The sequence below is a fragment of the Numida meleagris genome, chromosome 7 (assembly GCF_002078875.1).
Source record: "Numida meleagris isolate 19003 breed g44 Domestic line chromosome 7, NumMel1.0, whole genome shotgun sequence".
Lineage (NCBI taxonomy): Eukaryota > Metazoa > Chordata > Aves > Galliformes > Numididae > Numida > Numida meleagris.
Window position 1 is genome coordinate 13373248 of NC_034415.1, and position 24119 is coordinate 13397366.

The following is a 24119-nucleotide window of genomic DNA, read 5'->3' on the forward strand; positions in this document are numbered from 1 at the left end:
AAATTCAAAAGGTAAGCATCCATTTCCAGTGTGAAACCCTACCTTGATAAAAGTCAGTTAGGGGAACACTGACTGGGACATGAGAGTCAATAGAGAAATCTAGAATATAATTCCACATTCAGAATACACTACCACCTATTTCTCCTCCTGCTTTCTTTTCTGTAAAAAAAAGTTTAAAGAAGTGCTTCTTCACTCCTCAGTTTCTCTGTGCATACAGAGCACTGCCTGAATTAGAACACAGCAGCCTACTCGACTGCTCTTGGACAAATGGAAATAGCTCTGCAGAGCTCCATTACCCTGCCCTCCTTTAAGTTGAATTTGCCAACATTCAGAAGGGTCCTCAGCACAATCTTTCCTTTTTATTTTTTATTTTCTTAGAAATCTAAGGAATGCTACAGTCTCAAAAACTCTTTCAGAGTCAACAATCACAGTCTAGTAACAGGTAATACTGAGACATCCCATATGAAGGAGGCTTATAGACCCTTTTTCTTACCACCCTCACCCTTTGTCTACCTGACACCTGGAAATGAAAATAGACATTACACAGGAAGAATCAGTAAAGTAGAAACACGCTCCAAAAAGCATGGCAATGGGTATGCAGCGCACTGCGAGATCTGATCCTACACCACAAACAAACAAAAGAAAAACATGGAGGAGGAGGAGGAAGAGGAGGAGATGACAGTAGCCCCGTGCTACACCAAAGTCCCACTCTTGAGGTGAAGTCCTGGGGCAGGTCTCTGTCCCCAGCTGGGCCACAGGGGCTGTGGAATGAGAAGAGGGCACCCAGCCCAGAGCTCTGGGAAATTCCAGGGACCGCCTCCCTTGGCATTATCATGCCTTTTCTGATACTCACAGCAGCAGTTCGAGTGTGACACTACAACCAGAAGCTACAGCAGTCTTCCACAGTCACTAAAGCCTGCTGAAGAGCTTCCCACCATTTTCTTCTCTGATTACAAGTGTGAAGTTTAACTATCACAGCTGCATTTAGATGCTTTGCAACTCTTCTAATTTAAGAGCTCAGAATCCAAAACTATTTTTGAAACTAAATTATGAAAATCTAGTATTTCATATGAAGGTTAGTCTGCTTTAAAAAGGAACTCAGGGGGTGAGCACACCAGCTGTGCAGCAATAGCAGCTAAATGTTTTCACAGCAAAATAGATTTCCAGATAGTAAACTTTAAATAAATGAAAACTCACTTTTAGCAGATATTCAATGACAAAATCCTTTATAATATAGATTGAAATGTAAAGAATCATTTAGAAACTCCACAACTACTTACCGCTGATTGACGAAAGGAGTGGAGAACTCTGCAAGCAGACGGAAGTTCCCAAAGTAAGCCAGCAGACCTTTGCTCTGGTTGGAGAAACACAAAGCAGACACAGAGAAATCAACAATCTAGCAGATGAACCTTGATTGAAGTCTTCAAGTGTACACAGAATGATACAATGACTCATGCCTGATTAAAACTGACACTATGCAAGTTTGTTAGCTGTGGCAATCTTCCTTAAAATTTCAAAATGAAGTTCTCTACAGAAGATGCTGTTGTCCTTTAAGTACCATGAATCAGTAGTTTTTTGATTTTTTTTTTTTTAATAAATCTTTAGAAGACATAGAAATAAGAGAAAATGGAAAGATAGCTAGAGGAAACTGGCACAAGAATTGGTAGGATATAACTATAATGGTACTGCTACTGTCTAAGAGGATTGTAAATATTTTGGATTTCTCATGTTTAAACACACCCAAACAAAATCAGTAAGGTGAAGAAGAATGTCCCTGAATTGTTTTAGGAATGCAACTTACCTACATAAAAATGAATTATTGGCTCTTATTTGGCAGCAGAAAGGGCACATAAAGCCCTTGAAATTCTCTCCTGCCTTCTGCAAGGAAAACCCTTTCCACCAGTTGTGTTGCGGTCCCTGCCATATCCCTTAGGCTGGAAGAAGACTTTGTCTTCCCTATGTTGATATCCAGATAACAGTGTGGAACTTTTCCACTAAAACACATCGTAACTGAACACCTCCCTCTAAGTGACAAAGTGCAGAGGATTCTGTGTCTTATCTTTTGGTAGTGTTATGAGCTGGAAATAGTATCCCACTGTGCAAGGACTGGGCCAGCAGCAGTTTGCAAGTGCAGAGATAAAGAATATTCAGCCGTACTCCTGAACAACCCCTGGCATAGACATAGACATCCAAGCGGAGAGTTGGACCCAAATAATAAATTCAACTTAAAGTTCACACTACATTATTTACTCTAGAAATAACTACTGATTTTTCTGCATCAGGGATTAGCCTTGGTAGTGATATTTTCATTTACCTAGTATCCAATTCTAATTCAGTTTCATCCGTGACAATATTAGTAGATCTAATTATCTTCAACCCGAAACAGGGTATTCACTTGTCAATGTACTTCATTCCCTTTAAATGGTTACATGGGAAATCTGGCAGTAATCTGACATCTCAAGACATTTTTTAATATTTTAAGCCTGGGATTCATGAAGGAGCTAGTGAAAGAGTTGTGGTAAGTGATGTAAATTGTATTTCATAGGATTTCTTTATTTACTGAATGAGCTTTTCAGAAGAGATTTGGCACCATTACTCTGGAGGTCAGCAGGATTTCTACCAAATCACAAAGGCATCTTAGCAATTCCAGCAGTAAATCAGCAACAAAGAGTAACTGAGTTAGTCTTCACCCTAGAATAGTATCCTTTTCTTCCCTTTTATCTCAGTGCATGTATGTATGCCACAGATATTTATGGATATACACAGTTAATCATCAACTGCTTCCCCACAAAAGCAACCTTAGAAGAAGTCTCAGAAGGTCAGCATCAATCTTCATAAAAAACAAAACAAACAAACAACATACACTTAATGAGAAATCTCAGCTATAGCAAAGCTTAAAGTTAGTCTGAGCAAAACAGTGGATATAGTTACTTCATTTTTTGTATGCAATTGGGACCTTCATATGATTGTACATTTTTCAGATTAGTGTACGTATATAATATAGTAACATGTACTGTATGTCAGATGTTTAATAACTGAAAGTGGAATACATTTCATAATCCTACCTACTGTTATAATAAGGCATTCATGTCTGGATGACATAAGTGTGTACAAAAACAAAATTTTTAGGATTGGTTGGTTTTGTTGCTGCTTTTAAATAAAAAGAAAAATCTACAGAAGAACCACATCCAGCTGCCCAGAGTTAGACATCACTGACCTACGATCTTAAAAATGCAGTAACAAGCAAAACATAACCATCTGAAACCATCTTCTCCTGGTTTTCCAACTAAGTATTCACACCTGTGATTTTGTTTGAGACCTCTATATTGAAGATATAAATATGCCTGTCACAAAGGTAACGCACCAACCAGTGAGTAATTTTTTAAAAATTATGGAAATGAGAATTGTAAAAGCATTGTCTCCAGTCTCATCTGCTTGTTACATTACTAAAGAACATAGCACTCACCAGTACGAAATAATAAGCATACAGAGCTGCCAGGTGATGTATTACAAAAAATTTGTCACCGATTGCCTTCCAGTAGCAAACAATAAGCAACAAATCTACAACAGAAAACAAATAATGTTAAAGAACAAGTTAGTATATTACCATTTACCTGAGAATAGTGATTCTCTTAGTTTTTAGAGGTCTGAATGCCAACACATGCCACCAGTAGAAACACACATTATCCTAAAGATTTTTTTCCAGTAAAAGTTCCAACAAAATACTAAGCAAGTGTTATTCCAACAACTGCCATAAATTATCTTACATATTAACAGAAATACAGGGGCAATACCTTCAGCTGAAATATTCCAGAATATGATATGAAGACCTCACACTTACAAATCCACAAATTTGGAAGAAGTGACCAAAAAAAGAGGGCTGGGGAGGGAAGGGACATACATAGCCAACGTACAAACGCATACAGTAAAAGCAAGAATCTGCTATGGAGAACTTGTGAGTCAGAACATTATACTGCAAACAGGGAACCATTAACCTTGTGCAAGAAACACTTGGAATGAGAAGCACTCTCACTTTATTTAATCAGAGCTTCCCAATTACTGCAAAAGCAATACAATGGACTTGAGTTAATGTTGTAAAGCAAGCTTTGACAGAAAAGTTTTTCTTGTCCTGTGGTTGTCTGAGATTTCAGAAAATTTTCTGTTCTATACTGGAATAAGCAATTTCTGCCTCTACTTTCTCCAAACAAATGAATACTTCATTCTTTGAATGGAATGCTAGCAATCAAGGTTCAGAATCAAAGATCTTGCCATTATGCTTTTCCTATCTCCAGTGAGTGTCTCAATCTCTTTTATATAAGCTGTCCTCAGGCAGGACTTTATATTATCTGATATAGCTGTTCCACCTCGTATTAATAATTAAACATTAACTACATGAGGAAGGAAAGAGAATAAGTGGCCGAGTTCAGGTCTCTGTTCAAAGGCATTCATTAATTCATAATGAAAGCCTAATGCATAACGATTTAGAAATAGACACCAATGAATTTAAACATGGAAGATGAAGTTCCTCTTACAGACAAACTGGAGACTTGAACTGGGTGTGCTGATCACCAAATTACCAATTCCATTAGTGAGAAACCAAGTGCAAGAGATAATTGAGCATTACAGCTTAGTCTCCAGTGAAAAGACTCCATCCAAACAGGAAAAGTTTTCCCAGAAAAGAGTCCAAGCTACAGAGTTTCCATTTTGATAAGTCAGAATGCCTCACACAAAATAAAAGTTCCAAATAGTTCTGCAGCAAAATCCTCATGTTAAATTTAGTTAACAGTCAATAATTTAGAACATCAATATATTGAAGTGTCGATGCTATATTAAGAAAATAATCCTAAGTTTTCAAGTTTTGTATGCGACTTAATTTTGCTTTGAAGTGAGACTAGAAGGTGGGCAAGTGAGATCCAGTGGCATCATTTGCCTCAACTTGTACTGAGGGTTATATATTGAGTTCCAGCCTCTCTGACATGAGCGAAGGGCACCCACTTCCACACCTTCTGAACTAGCTAAAGTACAAACTGAACTGGAGTCAGTGGTTGTGTATCAAACCATCACAAAGCCACACCATGGCATTTCCTTACTGCCTGGGGAGACACCATTCCCATCTTTCACATCCCACAATTTCACCACAACCCACAACTCTATTACAATACAGCTTCTGCTGTAGCTTTTAAAATTCTTACACAAATCACTTCTCCAAAACAGTGTCTCAAGATAAATATAAATATATAGGATAGTGACTCAGTATAAACAAACAGGTTGAGCGCATTATAAAGATGTTGCATAATTACCAGAAATGAGGTAGCCTGTGGTAATAGCAATATTCAGTTTCACAATTGAAGGGTCACCCCTGTAAACATACCAAAAATGCACAGTTAAACCTTTATAACAATGTAATTTGCAGAGGACATACACATATCAAACATCATTATGTCCATGAGGTCACCTAATATTTGTCCCAACAGTAAGACACCATGAGATTTGGCTACAGATCGAAGTTTCAAAAATGGATTCCTTTCCAACCAGATATAAGACATCTGCTAACTGTCCGTGGCCTGCCCCTGGCTACAGACCAGAGCTGAAACCCAGCAAGTGCCCTGGGCTGGCTTCTCTGGCAACAGCAAATAGAAGCAAACAGCCCAGGCAGCATCACAGCACTTTGACTGACACTCTTCATCTCCATATTTTTTTCTTCTGCCAGTATTAAAACGTTGTGACAGATGACAAAAATCCCTCTCTCAGCTGGTGCTTTTCATATTTGTGAGAGGATGAATACTTATGGGAATAAACAGAATAGAAGGAGATGTAAAAGGAATTATTTGCCTGTTCTTTGAAGCCAAGGAACCTTCCAGCAAAAATGCTTTTCAGAGTAGTTTCACACCTTCTGTGCCTTCCCTTTTGGTGCCAAAGATTCAGCAAACCTCTTAATAGCAAACGCAAAACTGAAGTCCCTCTAGGATGTTCAAAAACTCAAGACTTGTGGATGCTTCTCCTTCTTGAGCAGTGTTCACATTACAGCAATAACTTCTATTTGTTCTTTCTTCCATTGTCCTCTGTGCATTGCTACCTTGAGGAGTTAGGTAAGCAATTCTCCTTTATTTTGCCCAAAGATCTTTTTTTTTTTCAAGTTAAAAAAACCCTACGTTGTACATCTAATCTAGATGAGTTTTGTGTAAATATATATTAAGCTGGTAAGATGTGGGCTGCCCAAAACCCCCCGTCAGCGCTTCCAAGAGAATCATAACCTTGTAATGACAGTAACCTTGTAGCCTTCTCCAGACTTTCTAGACCAACATTTTGACAGCATGAACAGCTGTGCTACCCATTTGTCATCTCTCAATATCTTCAAGAAAAGTCCATTAGAATCCCAATTTAATCTCAATTAACAGAAAACACAGAATTCATTCTAAAGTGTTCTGGATTTCCTGATCTATCAGCTTGAAAGGAAAACGCTGTCGAGTTTATAAGCCCTGATGTTTGCACCCCAGTTCTGATGCAGGCAAGTGCCAGGAATGACAAACAGGGAGTGACTTGAACAAGCAGAAGAGGTCTCTCTTTTACTATTGCTCGGGAGGTATATGTGGCAAACGAATTACAGGAACACGCACAGGCAGATAAAACAGAAGGATGCTCAACCAACTTTCTTCAAGCTTTTTTGCAGATACTTTTCAGATATAGTCTACTAGATAAAAACGAAATGCCACTAACTTCAGAAAGGTTAATGAATGAAAAGTGGACAGTGTTGTGAAAAGCCTGCTCTCTTGTAAATAAGTGAATTAAGTTGTAGCTTCACACCTTCTCCCTCTCCTTATCTGATCTCTACCACCCACACACTTTCCACAATGTTATTATCATCATCTCAAAAACAATTTCTACATCACTTATGCTAGTAAGCTATTCTCTTTACATATAGAAAACAGGGCAAGTGTTAGGGGAAGTCCTACACTATCAAAAAAGGTGTAAAAACACCAGGATGATGAGCCTCTGTGGCATAGGCATGCTCCAGTCGTTATCATCTTTCACTAGGATCTGTTGTATCTAGTTTCAGGCATTACCTGGCAGCAACACCACATCCTCTCTGCATTGCACCAATGTCTCAGCAGAGTCCTGATCCCTTTCAAGACCTGCATGTATCATCATCACCACACATTTAAGCCTAGCAGGAGCCCAGAAGTTGCAGGACAGTAGCTCCTTGCAGGAGCCCAGAAGTTGCACATTTAAGCCTTGCAGGAGCCCAGAAGTTAGGCTGACATACGTTGAAATTCGGAACCTACCTTTCCATTATAGATATAAAAGACATTAAATCCTGCAGAGAATAAATAAACATGATCTTACAGTTGATGGCTACGCAAAGATGGTGGCAATAAACACAGGGCAAGAGAGGGACAGCAGTCTAAAATTGGAGTACCAGCGTAATGCTTTCAGGCTACACGAGTGCAAGAAAGATGCATCAAGGATTTCTAGGCACACGCTTACAAACAGTTGAAACTAGACTCAAATGCTTCTTGCACTGCTTATAAGACACTCCTAATGAAAGGCTCATACATCCTTCATATCTGCAGAAGATATGACTTCCACGGTTTATGCCTGCATTTCAAATGGGCACTCAATTTCCATGACAGAACGGCCTTGCAACAGTCCCTTAGAATTTGCCTTTTCCTCTTCAGTCTCATTCAGTTCAAATCCAAACCATGTGAATTCAACTATGAATCAATGCAAAAGTGATGATAGATTAAAATTTAGTGTACATCCAGGTCATAAAGCGGACTGAAAATTTATTAAAGCCCTGTATGGTCAGCGAGGGCTTCAGTCACCACAGAGAGGGAACCAGCACAACATACAGAGGAACGCAGAGACAAATGCTAGCTATCTCCTTCTTAAGAATAACATGAAGGTCAGCCTTAGAAGAAAACATACACCTGCAATTTCTGAGGAAGTTGACCTGTGATTCTGGCTTCACTGGTAGTTTCTGACAGAAGAAGCACAACACAAAGTTTTGATTCATTATAAACATCCTAATAAATTTATCCAAACAGAAGAAACTATTTAGAAGCAATAGTAGAAATACAGAATAATTTCCACCCCCCAAAAAATTGATTTTGTCCTACGATCTTTTTACATAACATAGGATGCTAATGCTCCATAAACAAGGTTAAGTTTTCAAAGCAGTATACAAGAATATCTCACAGCCTTTCTTAGACTTACTAAGAATTAAAGATAATTTTTGAAAACTTAGTTTTCTATTTAATTTGTTTTTTTTATACACCAGGATAATTTAGTAAGCGTGCAGATAATTCATCACCAGCAAGTGATATCCATTTCAATCACTCATTATTTATTTTGTACTATTTAGAACAAGGTCTACTCAAGCAAACCAAGATAAAAAGCTTGTATATAATAAAGCTTACCACCATCCATACAGAGAGCAAGTTATAATAACCTACTGATTTTAAACAAGGTTAACAATCTCATAAGACACAGAAGACTGTATGTAGTCACTCCAAAGATACTAGGATATAATGAAAAAATTCTAAGCAACAAATTAATTGTGTATCACTACAAATGTAAGAGGCCATCGTTGCTCAAATTTGCATTACGAATTAGTACTACATTTATGAAAGCCACATAAGAAATCAGTGGCAGAGGTATGATCAGTATTCATAGCTTCAAGCACTTCAATCTTGCATGGTCCACACTATACTGCCATTAGTTTACAATACCAAAAGAGCAAAACAAGCATCAGATGTTAAATTCATGTGAGTTTAAAGTGAATCACACTGTAGACTTATGATAAAGTTGAAAACAGCAGCCTATGGCAGAAATATGAAATGAAACTTGTAGTAGTTAATCACTCTTCAGGAGTAACAGGGCCTCTTTCCTCCAGAGGGAGAGTTGCAGAAGGTAATGAGTGGAATGTCAAAATACCTATTAAATAAAGCAAGAGACATATCCTGCCCCACAAAAGTAAGCATGAAACAAAACAATATAACTCAATATAACTAGACATAAAAAAAAGAAAGCTTAAGATGGAATACTTGATAATTAGAGAAAGTGTTTAAAATCTATTTAATACAAGTTTCTATTCCCTATAAAGATAGCATTCCTTATAACTCCTTCCTGGAGTTATGGATTAGTAATGTAATATGCTATTACAAATCAATTGTCTGCATTGTATCAATCCCACTTCACAGAGACAATACATGAAGGCATTAGCACTGACAAAATAATCTGGAATTGTGAAGTAGTACGGACAAAAATAAATACATCAAACTGCATATTTTGAAGGGAAATTAAACATTTACTTCAGTAGTTAATACACTGCAAGATAGTTTTTCCATGCTCAATTATGTTATTTGACTGTGTAAACACAACATATAAGTACCATGTCTTACCAGAGATGGTCAGCATTAACAGCGTCATCGTACAACAAAATATACAGACAAAATCCACCAACCACCAAGGCATGGAATGTGGAGACTGTCCTGAAAAACAGATCACAGTCACAAGGAGATACTGCCAGTCACAACTGTCTGTATTGTACTGCGGGTAGGAAACATCCAAAGACACGCTCCATTGCATCTCTGCTTTACCACTTACACAATGACGGGGGGGGAAAGAGTCATAAAGAACTATCTTCTGGGGGTGGGGGACAGGCACTGAAGAGAAAAGGTGGTTTTAAAGTAAAGTAACTGATATCTACAGCTGTTTTCAGTTTTTAAAATTAACACACATGTTAATGAATACTTAAAGACAAAGTCACATCCAGTTCTTAAACAAATACTGCATTGCCTCATTTGATGGAAAACCTATAGGAAAGCACCTTGATTTTATACTCAGACTGGCTTGCGAGTACCACAGCGGCAGGCTCCTCCTTTCAGGCACCAAGATGACCAAAAAATAATTCTCCTGAGCCTGAGTTTTGCAAATAGGGGCATTAAGTGAAAAGCCCATTGGTGAAGATTTCAGAAAGAACTTCTAGAGTGCTTGAAGTAGATTCTGGCCCTCAAAGAGTAAACCTGTGTAACCAAGAGCTGCAGCTGCATATCCAAGGCGTAACAGCGGCAGGTTCCTACCAGCTGGCAGCCTTACTTTCACTATTGTGTACTCCTCCTGTCTTACATGAAGACACAGGAATCAGCCGGGCCCACAAGCGCTTGCAGAGCGCGCCCTGTGCTGGAGGCAGGCAGGCCCCACACACGGCCAGGACCTGTCCTTTTTTTCCTCTAGAAGGCTTGCCAAATAAAGAGGGATTTACTCTGTTTCCAAGGGGTGTATCACCTTCTATTAGCATGAGAAAATTCTCTCACTTCTCATAAAAGAAGTCCCTATCTACCATTTGCTTAAAGAGTGTTGTCACGCTACTTTCAACGGCTTTTTCAATCATGTGCCAGGAAATGGATGGAGATTAATGCAGTCTGAATATCCAAGTGCAGCATGCTGGATGTGAACATTTAATATATTTATTTTTTTAACTTTATTTAAAGTAAGAAAATTCTGTTATCAGAACATTAATGATAATTAGTGGTTTAATTAAAACATCGACTCTCACAACACAGAATTACATAAGGCCAGGAACTTTGCGTCCTTTTAAAAACAAAGCATGGCTTGCAAGATTACTGCTTGAGAAATACCTGGGATTTTTGAACTTTAGGAGAGTACAGAGCTGAAAGAAGTAAAATTTCTCCTAGCATACAGTTGATTAGTCTGCAGTTGCAGTTTGTCTTAGGAGTGACTGTTTATTCAAACCTTAGTTCCGATAAGCTTACAAGCTATATACAAACACAGCACTTGAAGAGGAAAAAAAGAAGGGGGAAAAAAAAGGAAGAAAGAAAAAAGCAGATTTCTTCCTTAGCTCGGGACTTTGAAGTTTCTCCACAGAAGAGGAGACAGAAGAAGGGAAACACTCCATTTTAATATGGAAACTAGGTCAAGCTATCAAGCTCAGTACATTTCTTTGAAATTACTGTCAAAGCCTGCATCCTTTAACTCCTCATTAAACTGCAAAGAAAAAAAACAGTTGCACTGGTAAATTGTATACTTATTCTTTTCCTACCAAATATATGTACTTTCACAACTGCATAATAGCGGTACAAATATATACTGTAGAAGAGGTGACAGGAACTTACGCATGAGAAATTGGAAAGTTACAGTACATCAGTGCTGAAGTGCAACTTTTAATTCAATTTGAAAATGTGCTTACTTAGAAATCCCAGAATCAGTTTCTTAATTGGTTCTTAACTCTTGGAAGGTCAGAATAAACAGACAGTATGGAAAACATGATCCAGAGCTGCAGCTCAAATGCTCGATTCACAAAACCCTCAAAACTAGCAACATATTTTCAATGCTACAGCTTATTACAGGCAGATGCCATCTTCCAGGCCCAGCTGAGCTGATAAAAATGCATAACCACCCTCCGTGCCAGTTTCCTTCAGGATTGCCAACAGAACCATTTGTCTGAGCCCTCCCTACACCAGCTGAATGTAAGATAGAAGAGCAAACATCTACTTTTTAAACATTTAAGCTAATCAAACTCATTTTAACAGGAGATAGTAACTTCCTCCACATGCACAGCTGTATGCACAGTTCATGCATGTCTGCCTCTATTCTATGAACACATAAAATACTCCTCGGGGCGTTTCTTCACTTCAGTGAGACGCTGAAGTGAGGAAGCAGTGTGTTGAAGTGCTGCACTTGGCTAGCAGAGTTAACAGCCAAACTCCTGCAGAAACACCAGCACCATCACCTGTCCTTTCACTCCGTGCCCTCCTCAGACACTAAACCAACAAACTGCTGAGCTGGGCTCTGTGCTTCATGCCTCCTAATTCTAGAACTGAACCACGGCTTATCTGTGCGTTAACATCAACATCCTGCTCCAAGAAAAAAATGTGGAAAGAAGTTAAAAAGAAGGGCACAGCTTGAGGTGCTTTTTCAACTTGAGTAATTAAACACCTTACTGCAAAGTAGCCCAGAGATTACAGAGCAGCTTATTTCAGCATACTTGTGATCTGTGAAACAACTTGTGTGTTGTTTATGCAAAGCTCTGCAACTTACCATAATGCTACCAGGCATGAGGTATGTCCTCAGAAACCTTATTATGCAATTTGGGGGTCACTTGACGTGGCTTTGAGACAAAAGTTCAGCTCCAATACGATAAAAGTTTAGTTTCTCTGTTGGACTTTATTGTCGATTTCTAACACAGAGATAAAACTCAGTTTGCACTGATATCATGAACTGGCAATCTAGAAAGGTGTTTTGGTAGATACACAATTATTCAAAGATCAAACTGAAATTAAGATGGAGCCTTTAAAAGCACTGAAGGCAGACATCTGCCAAATGGAGGACAAAACTATTTGAGTAACTAATGTTGCACAGACCAGGAAATAACTTTAAAAGCATCCACTTGATAATGCCTTTAAACAGGACAGGGGAGGGAGAGTGATAATAATAATGCTATTTGAGTGCAGTGACAGCTGTACAGCTCATATTTTTCATCTCAGAATTTGAGAAACACCTGAAAAATCTTCTAAAAGTTTAATAGGCCACTCAAGCATAAAGTTATAGTGTATCAGTTCATTCTGGATGGAGAAACCTTTGTATCTTGCAGAGTAGTACTCTGCAATAAAACTTCAGTGATTATCCTGCTTGCAGTTACTACCCTATACTTCCTTTATGGCTTAAAATAGAGGACAGCACCCTCCCAGAGAAAGGTTCACAGGGCTGCACAAGCTGCTGCCCATGCGGCAAGCGTACCACAGGTACATACATCCCAGCGGCAGGACTGAAGAGACGCAAAGGGAGCGAGGCAGGTTTTTAGAGCAATTTTCCACAACTTCTTTCTGAACACGTATCCTACATCTCACAGCATCCTCCTTCTCTTCCTCCCCTTCCTCATCAAAACACAGATGGAGATGTCCTGTAGCTGTAGTATAACTTTGCCTCACCACAATACTACAATGACAATTCAGCAAATATCTTGGAAAACTGATCCAAAGCAGGATGCAGTATAGTCGTAGTGAGAGAAGAGAGTAACTTGGTTTGCACACAGAAGTGTGACCCAGAAATACACTGTCATTAAGATCACAGAATAAATTGACATACGTACCATTTTCATGTACGTCTGAGGGAAAGGAATTTTGTATCCATTCTCTAACTAGAAGCATCACAAAGAAGTCATTTAAAATTAATCCACATTAACTTAGTACCTCTCACCAATCATTATTTTCTTTTTTCACTTCCTTTTTCACTTGAGCATCGTGATCTAAAAAAGTGTTTAATGCACAGGTGTTTGTAACTCCATGTCCAAGAAGGAGACTCAGCATTTGACATGTAGAATTTGTTAAGCACATAGAAATGTCCTGCCAATCTTTGTGCATGTTTAACCAATAATCTTATCTGCAGTTTTAGATATAAGCACACACAGGTGGTAGTTCATTAGCTACAGTTTGTTTTGAACACTTTACCTTGAATTCCATTCAATCTTCCTTTTTTGGCTGAGATTGTTAAAACCAGGTGTTATCCGTGTCGATACCCAAGAGCTTAAAACATGGAACAGGAGCTGGAATATGGTAAAACTGGAAAGAGCGATACCAATAGTCAGGTTGCTGAAGGAAGCCATTGTTCTTCAGCCTGTGAAGAGAAGCAGTTGTTAATTTCAGTCCATCGACCATTCAACTTTCAGCAGCAGAGTGTCTTTGATAGCTAACTTCTCAATGGAAACACTATTCACTAAAAGTACGTCTCCAGTCTTATTTTTTGTAAATGTAAAAGTTGTAGTGCTTTTTTGTTTTTTAATGTAGTGTTCTTCTTTTAAATTGTATGCACATCATCTTTGCTCAAGCAAAGAAAAGTGGGAAAACAAAACGTTACTACACCTTTCCCAACCTCTGTGATGGAATCCTCCGCACTCCGAGCACTGCAAGGGCTGGCTCAGAGCTTTCCACTCCTGTCCCAAGAAGCTCCAAAGGTAAAACTCCTCTCATTCTTAACAGACTGATTGCTACCGACAGCACTTCAAAAAGTGACAGTGAAATCATGTAAGCACAGCAGAGATTTTCAGGCCAGCTGAGAAGGCTTCATGAAGCAACAACCTCACTGCAGCTATACATTTCTGTACTTGGCAGAGACAGGATTTCTCAGTTTGCACTTTTGTTACTAACTGAGGGCTTCTCCTTGCAATACTGTGCTGGCAGTGGCATTTGGGCTTTCTTCTTCTTTACACAAAAGCCTAAACTCTGGACACAACAAGAAGCTTCCCATCATCAGAACCAATGATTTCAAGATACTGGACTGTTTAACTACTTCATGAGGCCTACATCAATAGCTAAACAATTCCAAACACAAATGCCAGTCACTAAATGCTTCAGTCATTTCGCATACCTCTCCAGTACTTGGCAAGGCAGAGAGGTATTTCCCCGACGTCATGAACATCTGACACACATCTTTAGTTCAATGTGTGGTGAAGTGTTTTATATTCCAAGACTTGCAAAGGCCACAAACTCTTTAAAAAAGTCAATTTGTATTAAGTTGAACACAAAAGGGGAAAAAACTCACAAGGAAATGGTTCACTTTAAAATATTTAAATGGTGAATAGCCATGTACGTTATGTAGCTAACTGCTGGCATATATAAAAATAAATGGAAGACTTACAGCTTAGCATAATTTGATATTACTACAACAACACAATGGTAAAAAAAAATTAAATTAAATTAAGAAAAACAACCGATACAATTATATTATACACTGTTGTCCACGTTCACTTCACATGCATTACGGAATGAAGGAATGTGCATTAGATTTTTGAAATTATATCTGCATTGCAGATGGAAAGAAACTTGAGCTGCAGGGAGAACATAGCAAAGAAAGGAATAAAACTCCTTTATTTAAAATAATAACTTGTAAAAAATTAAGTACGGTCATTTAAGTATGTAGGGTAGATGGTGAGTGAGGAGTAGAGTATGGAAATGTGTTTTACATTAAAACTGAGAAGCCAGCCTACGTGCTCCAGGTCTGCAGTGCAACCCAACCCAAACTACAGTAAGCGAGCACAATGAGAAGGTTCTGCTCACAAAGAGAACTTACACTCCAAATTAAAATTTGAAAGCACGCACACATTGCAACGCACCACACCAGAGCCTGATTCCTTCCAGCTGGTTATCTGAAGACCATTTCTAGCTCCGCAGCGGATTACTCTGGAATATTTTTAAGGGCATTCTACCGCAACTTTTGGTTTCAAACACTAGCCTGTACGTCCCACGTTCTTTCAAGTAGTTTCACACCATTCTCCCTACGTTTCTCCACTGACAAAGAGTACACAAAACACAAATCAAATTTTATGCAGTTTTTAGTACTGGAGACCCTGGGGCTTAAGTCTGATTTTCTAAGACTTCTCTGTTTGAAGGAATAAATCACTCATTTCAATTTTGTATCCTTCAATTTAAACCCAGCAAGGAGCACCATGTGGTGCCTATTCCAGACTGCGCTCCTGGGGCCAGAACTTTATTATCACATCATTTAATCTGTAGGAAGTCCTCTCTTGGATAATGTAAGGAAAAATTGGGTTGCTCTAATTGCTAAAGTGTGTGAAAGAAGCCAAAACACACGTTGCAGCCAAACCTCTTCTGAAGAATAGCAAACCACTGAACATCAATCACACCTCCTCCATCCTTTTGACTAGATGATGACAATTCTCACACTACCAAATGTATTCATCTGCAATGGCTCCACCAATACCTCTGATTTTCAAAGCCACTGACATAATCTCTTGGGCAAAAGAAAACCATGTTTTTTCTTGCAGCACCAGCTCTCCTCAGCATCAGAAGAGTTTGTTAGGTAATGATATTTCAGCGCATGGCGGGTGGTCAACTTTGTACAGGAGATTATGGAATTAAACAGAAGTCTCCCAACCATCCACTGCAAGAAATGACTTAACAAGAGCTAACCTTTCTTCTAATCTTTCTCCTACAGATATCATACGGGGAATTTAAGAAAAAGCAGTTGTGTGGAAAGTGCGTGATCTTACTTTGAAAGTATGATGTACATACACCTCCCAGCACTTACAGCAGCAGTACAGAACCAGGATGAGGGCAAGGGAGGAGAGTACCATGGCAGCAGAGGAGAAACCAGTCACCCGGCCCCTGGTTGTTCCGACAGATACTCAGAAGAGTTTTGCAATATTGATTTCAGAAGGTGATTTCATACGTGCTTTATCAAAAAACTGTTCAAGTGCCAAAGGCCAGGAATAATTCCATATTTTACTTTGTAAAATTAAAGAGTGCTGTGTTGCAATTCACTTCAAGGACCACCTGTAAACACAATGTTTTATACAAGATGGAAAAACAGTTCAGCTACAGACATTTTCTCATATGTCTAAGTTGTTTTCAACTGTGCCCCACTTACCATGAAAATTAGCTGTCGCTCATCATATTTTCTTTTAAATAAGAAAAATCATTCACCTTGCTTAACCAAACTCTACAATTTAAAAGAAACATAATACACTTCTGATTACATACAGTTTCTTTGCCCCAAGGAAAAGAGCCAAAGTTAGGAAATCAAAAGCAGCTTTCAAGCACGCTGTGGCTCTCTGCCCCTGCATTTTCTGATGGCATTCCAGCGAAGTCTGACCTGGACACAGAACGGCATGGATTATATATGAGCACATGCTTTATCCCCCAAACTGCACAGTCATTGATTGCCATTCAGCCAGCTGATACTGGGGAGAGTTGGTGTAACTACTTTGCAACACAGGAAAAGAGTAATGTAACAGAGTTGGATCCTTACCGTTATTTATTGAAAAGCAACCTTCTCCTGGCTTACCCAAATTACTGTCTTAACCATTCAGTTAGACAGTAATTACAACTTCACTCTTCTATCTTTCAAAGTAGTCTTTAGGTAAATAAATATCATCGAACACTGGAAACCAACAACTGTCAGCCAGGTGTTAGTTAAGCACTGCACCTAGCACAGTATCAAACTGCTCTGCCAGCCTCACTAATTTTGAAAGAGCTAATAACATTGCTTTTCAGTTGTATTCAGAAAGAGCTGAAAATATAATCCTTTCATCCAGTACTAATATCATGCAGTTTTCCTCAGATTCTGTTTCTACTTGAAAGTCAGGGAAAAAATAGGAAAAATAAAAACTATTAAATATACATACATATACTCAAAACTCATTCGCCCCCAGTATGAACCCAGGCCACACTATGACTCTATGACAAAACTTTTAGGAACTTCTGATAGCAAAAAGCCAGCACTTACTGAGAGCACAAAGGAGCAGGAGAGTTACCCAGCACTTGTACCATCAATGGCACTTGGCATTTATGTCCTGCTCAGTTTGGAGTTCCGCTGCTCACATCAACTTTTCTCATCAGAACAATAAGACACGCTCCTCTGCCACAGACCCAGTGCAGAGGTGCAGCATGAGGCACAAGGCCCGCAGTCCTCACCTTCCGCCAGGCCAGACTGCAAGACAAACTGGATCAATTCCCAAACAAGATAACGTGGTAAAGCCACAAGCAATACCAGGGCACCACGCTCAGCACCACGCTCTCCTGGTCTGGTTAAAACTCACAGCTCAATCCAACCCTCGTAAACCTTACTATGCTAATTTGCAAAGAACACCATGGTACTGCTGACTGTTGGCACACTTTATAACAAACCTAATAATAAACCAGCTGCAATGCTCGAGTGTTGTTGGGTCTGAAACGCAGTTTCTATTGCCCTGATTAGCTTGGCGCTGCATTTGTTATCTCAGGCTCAGTAGGAAACGCAGGAAATATCCCTACCACATCACAGCAGTATCACGGAGACATGAAGAAAAGCAGTAACAACCACAGCTTAAGACATTCTCTGTTCTATGTAAGGACATTTACATGCCGAGTTCCGCTTCGGCTCCACTCCGGAGCGCCGAGGCAGTGATCCAACGCGACGCAGTTTGGTACCGAAGCGATCTACGTGTTGCTATGTCATTTATCTGAAACATCCATCTCCTCACGCACTGCAAGAAGTTCTCAGCGGGGAAGCAAGGGGGAAAAACAGAGAAGAAAGGAAAGAGAGAACTTGTCGGAGACGCGGCTGGCGCAGCCCGAGCGGTCCCGAGGCGCGGTACCGGAGCCCCGCAGGAACGCGCGAGCAGCGGCCCGGGGCCTCGTTACCTCGGTGTGCGCTCAGCCGGGAGCGGCGGGACCCCGCGGGAAGGAACACGGGCAGGGCCGGCCCGAGCGGAGCGCACCCCCGCTGCCGGCCCCGGGAGGAGGTAGTCCGCTGCGCTCCGCGCTTGCCACGGCGCCCAGCGCCGCCGGCTGCGACCCGCGGGCTGGGGGCGGCCCCGTGCGGGGCGGGCGCCGGGAGAGGGAGGGGAGAGACGGGGGGAAGGCAAACGCCGCGCAGCCCGGCAGGGGTGGGGACGAAGGGGCTGAGCTGCACCGCCCCTGCGCCTTTACCCCCGCTTCGGAGCCTCCGTCCCTTCGTCCTCACCGGCTAACGGAGCCGAGAGAGAAGGGGTGTGATCGCCCACCCTTCCCTTCCCGGTCCGCCGTCCGCCGCACCCAGAAGCGGGGCTACCGGGGCCGAGCGGCCGCCTCTGCCATGCCTCTCGGCGGCGGCGGGGGGACCGGCCCTTCTCGCATACGATGCTCGGATTACGGCAGGCGCAGCCTTAAAGCGGCCGAGCCTCCACCTGCCGCCGGGCTTCGCCAGGGGAGGGCGGCCCCCCCTGGTGCCGGCAGACCGCGCCCCGAGGGAGGCTGCGCCGACGGGAGCGGCGGATCGGGGCGGCTGCGGTAGCGGCAGGGTGCGGGCTCACCGCAGCGCTCGGAGCGGGGCCAGCCGCGCCGGCCCGCCGCGGTGGCATTGCCGCGCCGACCCAAAAATCCAGCGCGAGCCGGAACGGCCGCGCCGCTCGCTGACAGCTGCGGGGGACGGCCGTGCCGCTGCCTCCCTTCCCCGGGCGGCTTCCCGCCAGCGCTGCGCCTGCCCCGCCAGCGCACTCACCGCTTCCCCGCAGGCTGCCGGCTCACCGCGCCGCGTTGGACTCTGGACCCCAAATTCTGCTAAAAGCGCGGGGCCGAGAAAGGCTTACGTGTCGGGGGAGGAAGAACGGCTGCTATGCAGAGCGTTTCACCCTCCGACAAAATTTCAGTCACCGCGCCTTTCTATAGCCCCACCGCCGAAAATATTTCATAGGAAAAATGCTCCTCGACAACACCGTGCACTCGAAGGGTGCAGTACCCGCGATCCCGGGTTGTGCGGGGTGCGGATACTGCTAATACTTGCTGGTTTTGAAATCAAATGCTCCGATTTTGTTTAAATTATTTTTCATTTTACATTTTTGAACAGTTACATTGTATTTAAAAATCAAAGCAAAATTGTAGTAACAAAATTAAACACCGTGAAGATTAATGGACTTGGTTAACTTCTTCCAGGAAATGGCAAATCTTACCAACCAGGAAACATAATGCTCAGAATTGCTTCTCTTTGTACATCCCTGCTATCAAATGCATCCTAAACCACTTCAGCTTCCATTTCCAATTAAGGATGTCTGATCTTTAAGATCAAAAATGTGTAAGTTCTCTCAACCAACATAACATTAAAGGTATTCAGATGTACATTGCAACAGGATAAGCTGCAGTTGCCCAAGAAACCATCTAACCCAGCTGCATGCGCTAATCTCTCTTGCAAGATGTCTTTCACAGTAGGAATGCAAAGCCTCAAAGCCTGAACAGAAACCGCCGTTTCCTTATCATAACAGGCTGGAATGCAGGTACTGACTGGTGAGCCATTGAGCCATTCCTGCTGAAGAACTGGAAACCTGTAGGAGGTGGGCAGGGCACATCCCCAGCACCTGCAGCTGTTTAAAGCCACTTCAGCTTAACTGCTGAACAAATAAATCAACTGCCAGGTAAAGTGTAAATCTGTGTAAAGATCTGGACTGCTGAAGCTTGACTTCTGCTGGACTTGTGTCCCACGGCTGACCGACTCCAGCAGAATTTTGGTAACAAAATTCTACATGACAAATGAGTAGAGCAGGAGTTCTTAATCCTGCTTCCAACCTTCTTCCATTCCAGCAACAAACAGATGGACAAAGACAGCAACAGCACATAAACACGGTTTCTTAATGAAACTGGGAGAAAAAAACTCATATTTTACTCTGTTGTTGTATCAATTTGTTCTTCATATAATGGAATATTTCAACCTACTTTCTATCAAGTATGTCTACAGTTTCTGATGAAACAGAACAGCTGTTAAAACCTAAGAACACTGTGGTGGAATCATAAACCACTTTCAAAATGACAAACTGGAAAAGTCTGAAGAGTATTTTCTTCAAAAATTCACTTTCCAGTGAGCAGGCCTCACTTTTTGCTTAGTCCTGTCTCACCAAATTTAGAATTTCTTTGTACATACTCTGTACATACTTCTTTGCAAGTACTTTATACATACTTTGTACATATCTTGCCCTCCCAAGCCAAAACAACTGCAATAACCATCTTCCATTCAAATTAGCAGTGGGCCCCTGGGATGACAGAGGGTCTGTGGCACCAGCAAAGGCAGTGATGGCTGTTTTCAGGCCCGCAGGGACACGAGGAGAAGCAGGCACTGGCAAGGACTCTCTGCTCACAGCTCACAACCAGAGGCTCTGACCAATGAGCTCCGATACATTTCTCAGCCTTGTCTTAAGGCTGAGAAGTGTAAGGTGTTCTTTCTCCCAGCTGCCTGAGGTCACAATTGCTCTAGCAGAGCACAACAATTAAACAAAGTCAGTAATTGTTTAATATGCCAGCTTGTGACCTGGAGGCTCTGCCATGAAAGTGCGGTACTACCTAGCAGCAGGGTAAAGCAGGCAGATGAGCATGGTAGCATCTTAATCTGAACAGATAACTCTGCCAGAGACCACCTATCAGAGTTCTGAGACTCAGAATAACTCATCACCATTCTGCAGTTCCAGAGTTAGGAAGCATCTAGAAGATAAACCAGACACTCCCCAGATCTCTACATCAGGCCTGTGTAGCACACGTCTTACCAAACAATTCCTTTGGCCCAGCACAACGTGTGGGTGAAACTAGTCCAACCTGCCTCACTGCTTTCACCTTGGCCCACAATAAGCACACTGTCCAACACCAGAAGCAATGCCATCTTGCAACAGCCCAATGTGCTGTGTTGAGCAAAGCTGACTGGAAAGCCGACAGATGATGATGCACTGAGAATTCCTGGCTGGCAACTGCTCTCCCTGTGGGATCTCTCTCATCCTTTTGACAAAAAGGATTTGCAGATAAAAGAGAACCGGCTAAAGAGGTACAAAGGCATTGCAGTAGAAGGAAAGGCTGTGGACATGTTTAAATATGGCTACTGCATGCCCAGGCTAACTTAGTTTGGTTGTCTGTCCTCTTTTTCTGCTAGAAATGTTCTGCAGGAAGATTTTGAGCACTGTCTATACATCCGGAATTGGATTTTTGATTCTATGATTCTATGTTATTGCATATTTTCAGCAGCTTCAACTTGGATGTCCTATGTCCAGCAAACCCCAAGTAGTATTCAGTGCAAACACACTATGCCAGTATTGCATGGGCAAGGAAACTCCAATAATGTAATCTTACACTCTCGTAAAGTGTTGTATAAATCATAGAATATCCTGAGTTGGAAGGATCAGAGTCCAGCTCCTGCCTCCACACAGGACCCAAACCCTATGTCTGAGGGCACTGGCCAGAAGCTTCCTGAACTCATGCAGGCTTGGAGCCATGATCACTGCCCTGGGCAGCCTGTTCCATGCCCACCACCCTCTGGTGCAGAACGTTTCCCTAACCCCTACCTGCCCCTCCCCTGACAGCTCCATGCTGTTCCCTCTGGCCCTGTTGCTGTCACAGAGAGCAGAGCTCAGCACTGACCCTTTGCTCCCCATGCAGAGCTGCAGCCACCATGAGGCCTCCCCTCAGTTGCAAACCCAGGGATCTCAGCTGCTCCTCACATGTCTTAACCTCCAGACCCTTCATCATCTTTATAGCCCTTCTTTGGATGCTCTCTAATAGTTCTCCATCCTTCTTACTTTGCGGCACCCAAACCTGCACACAGCGCTCGAGGTGAGGCTGCACAGCGCAGAGCAGAACGGGACCACCTCTCCTCTCACCCAGTGGCAGCATTGGGCCTGATGCACCCCAGGGTACAATTGGCCCTGTTGGCTGCCAGCACACACTGCTGTCTTATGTTCAACTTGCCATCAGCCAGAAACCCCAGACCCCTTTCTATAGGGCTGCTCACCAGCCTCTCATCCTCCAGTCTGTACATATACCCAGGGTTGCCCTGTCCCAGGTACAGAATTTCGCACTTGCTCTTGTTAAACTTCATGCAGTTGGTGATTGCCCAGCCCCCTAATTTGCCAGTATCTCTCTGTGAGGCCTCTCTACCCTTGAGGGGTTCAATAGCTCCTCCAAATCTAGTATTATCCACAGATTTACTTAGTACACCCTCCAGTCCAGCATCCAAGTCACTGATAAACTTACAGAACAACTAATTGGAGTGTTCACACCAAGTCCTACTAAGAGGCCTACTGCTGCACCCCGTGCACCTGTTTTTGCATTGGAAATACAGTAGCCAAAGGGTGGGATAAACAATAACCACAGTAGTAAGGCGGCCAACTGGCTGCTATACACCTTAAGCACATTTTTCTCCCTCTCTTTGCTGTTGCCACCACTAATAGTAACTGTCAAGAGGTTCCCCAGTAACATGTAACTTCTTCAGCTGAGAAAGGAAGTAAGGGCAACAGAGTTGCTAAGGAGAGGTGTAGCGCAGAGATACAGGAACACCGGGGGAGAAAAGGAAATTATATTCCATCTTCATAAAAGAGCAGATATGCTGAAAGAGCATTGGGAAGGCAGGGAGGACATGGAGGTACTACAGTAACACTTGTAGGTAACAGTATTCTGTTGGTTTCAGTTGAATCCTCTTATTTACACTACCTAAGAGAAAAATTGGACTCTTCCTTTCATCTGTGCTTTAACTGCAACAAAACCTCTTGGTTATACTGATGATTTTAAGCTTCATGCCAACTAGCTCAGAAATAAAACAAATGAGGAACAAATCTGGCTGAAATGGAGTGGATCTGCTAAGATGGGGTGGCAAAGAAAAAAAAAGTAGCAGCTCATACTCAGCCAAGTTGTGCACTCCTGTTCCATAGAAGGAACTCCTGTTCCTTCTGTAACTGACTAACAGGGTTGCACTTCAGGTATGCAGAAATTTGTTGTCAGATGACGGCTTGTAACTCCTACTAAAATCTGAGAGGTGACAATGAATAGAAGACTCCATGGCGCCCTTTCTGAGTACGCCCCTTATTTCAGAACTGTGCTTTCTCAGAGCTGAGCTTGCCTCTGCAGAGTATAAAACTTTTATCACAGCTGCTGTACTGAAAAGTGAGGCATATGTCAGAGAGCACAATACTTCCAGAGCAGTTGAAAATTATTTCAGTTCTGACTTTGAACTTAGGACATAACTAAGCTTTCCAACTGAATTAAGAATAGAATCTTAATGTTTAAAGCACAACCTGATCAGTTAATGAAAGAAATTACATAAAATGGTGTTGTAGCAGCAATGGATTGAACTCAGTGACCTAAAAAGGGCTTAAATTTATTTTCATCGCAGGAAATCTACCTGTCAGCAGCAGGAGATATTCCCAGAGAATCAATTATACATGTAAGCAAAAACATCATGGAGATGAAGGAATGTATGAAAAAGCAAGCACAATTCTCCTTTCACAACACTGTGAATCAAGAGCAACTGCACTGAAGCCAACAGTTAGACTGGTGTGAGTGAGAAAAGAGCCAGCTTCATTGTCCGAAAATTGCTCAGGCCACCCCTGGAGTCTAATCATAATATCTGTAGGCAACTAATGTTACAGCATTTAATACAGACAATCCACGGCTGAAAAGACACTGAAAAGAAAGGATCTAAATTTGGTGTTAGCTAAAATAGCTGAAAAAAAATGGCAGGGAAATGGTGATTGGAAATCGGAAAAAAAGGTTCCATTTAAAAAATAACAACAAAACTCCTTCCCCTACTCACACCCTCCCCCACAACCTGAAAACAAAAAATGCTTAGAAAAAGCATACTATTTCTGTATGCTTCCCCCC

General features: G+C 41.8%; 1 protein-coding gene across 6 annotated transcripts in view; it reads right to left on the reverse strand.

Annotated features, from left to right (window-relative positions):
* LOC110402471 (cytochrome c-type heme lyase) overlaps positions 1-24119 on the reverse strand; it is a 51588-nt gene that overhangs the window by 17794 nt on the left and 9675 nt on the right. For 3 of the 6 annotated variants that reach the window (XM_021404580.1, XM_021404577.1, XM_021404586.1), the window contains exons 2-6: positions 13470-13635; positions 9402-9491; positions 5301-5359; positions 3467-3561; positions 1281-1354 (exon numbers count right to left, since the gene is read on the reverse strand). In XM_021404580.1, coding sequence (XP_021260255.1) covers positions 1281-1354; positions 3467-3561; positions 5301-5359; positions 9402-9491; positions 13470-13624 — 473 coding nt within the window. In that variant the 5' untranslated portion in view covers positions 13625-13635. Of the gene's footprint in view, positions 1-1280; positions 1355-3466; positions 3562-5300; positions 5360-9401; positions 9492-13469; positions 13636-18158; positions 18327-18480; positions 18676-24119 lie in introns of those variants that run through there. The other 3 variants (XM_021404579.1, XM_021404578.1, XM_021404585.1) reach the window with 3 other exon arrangements.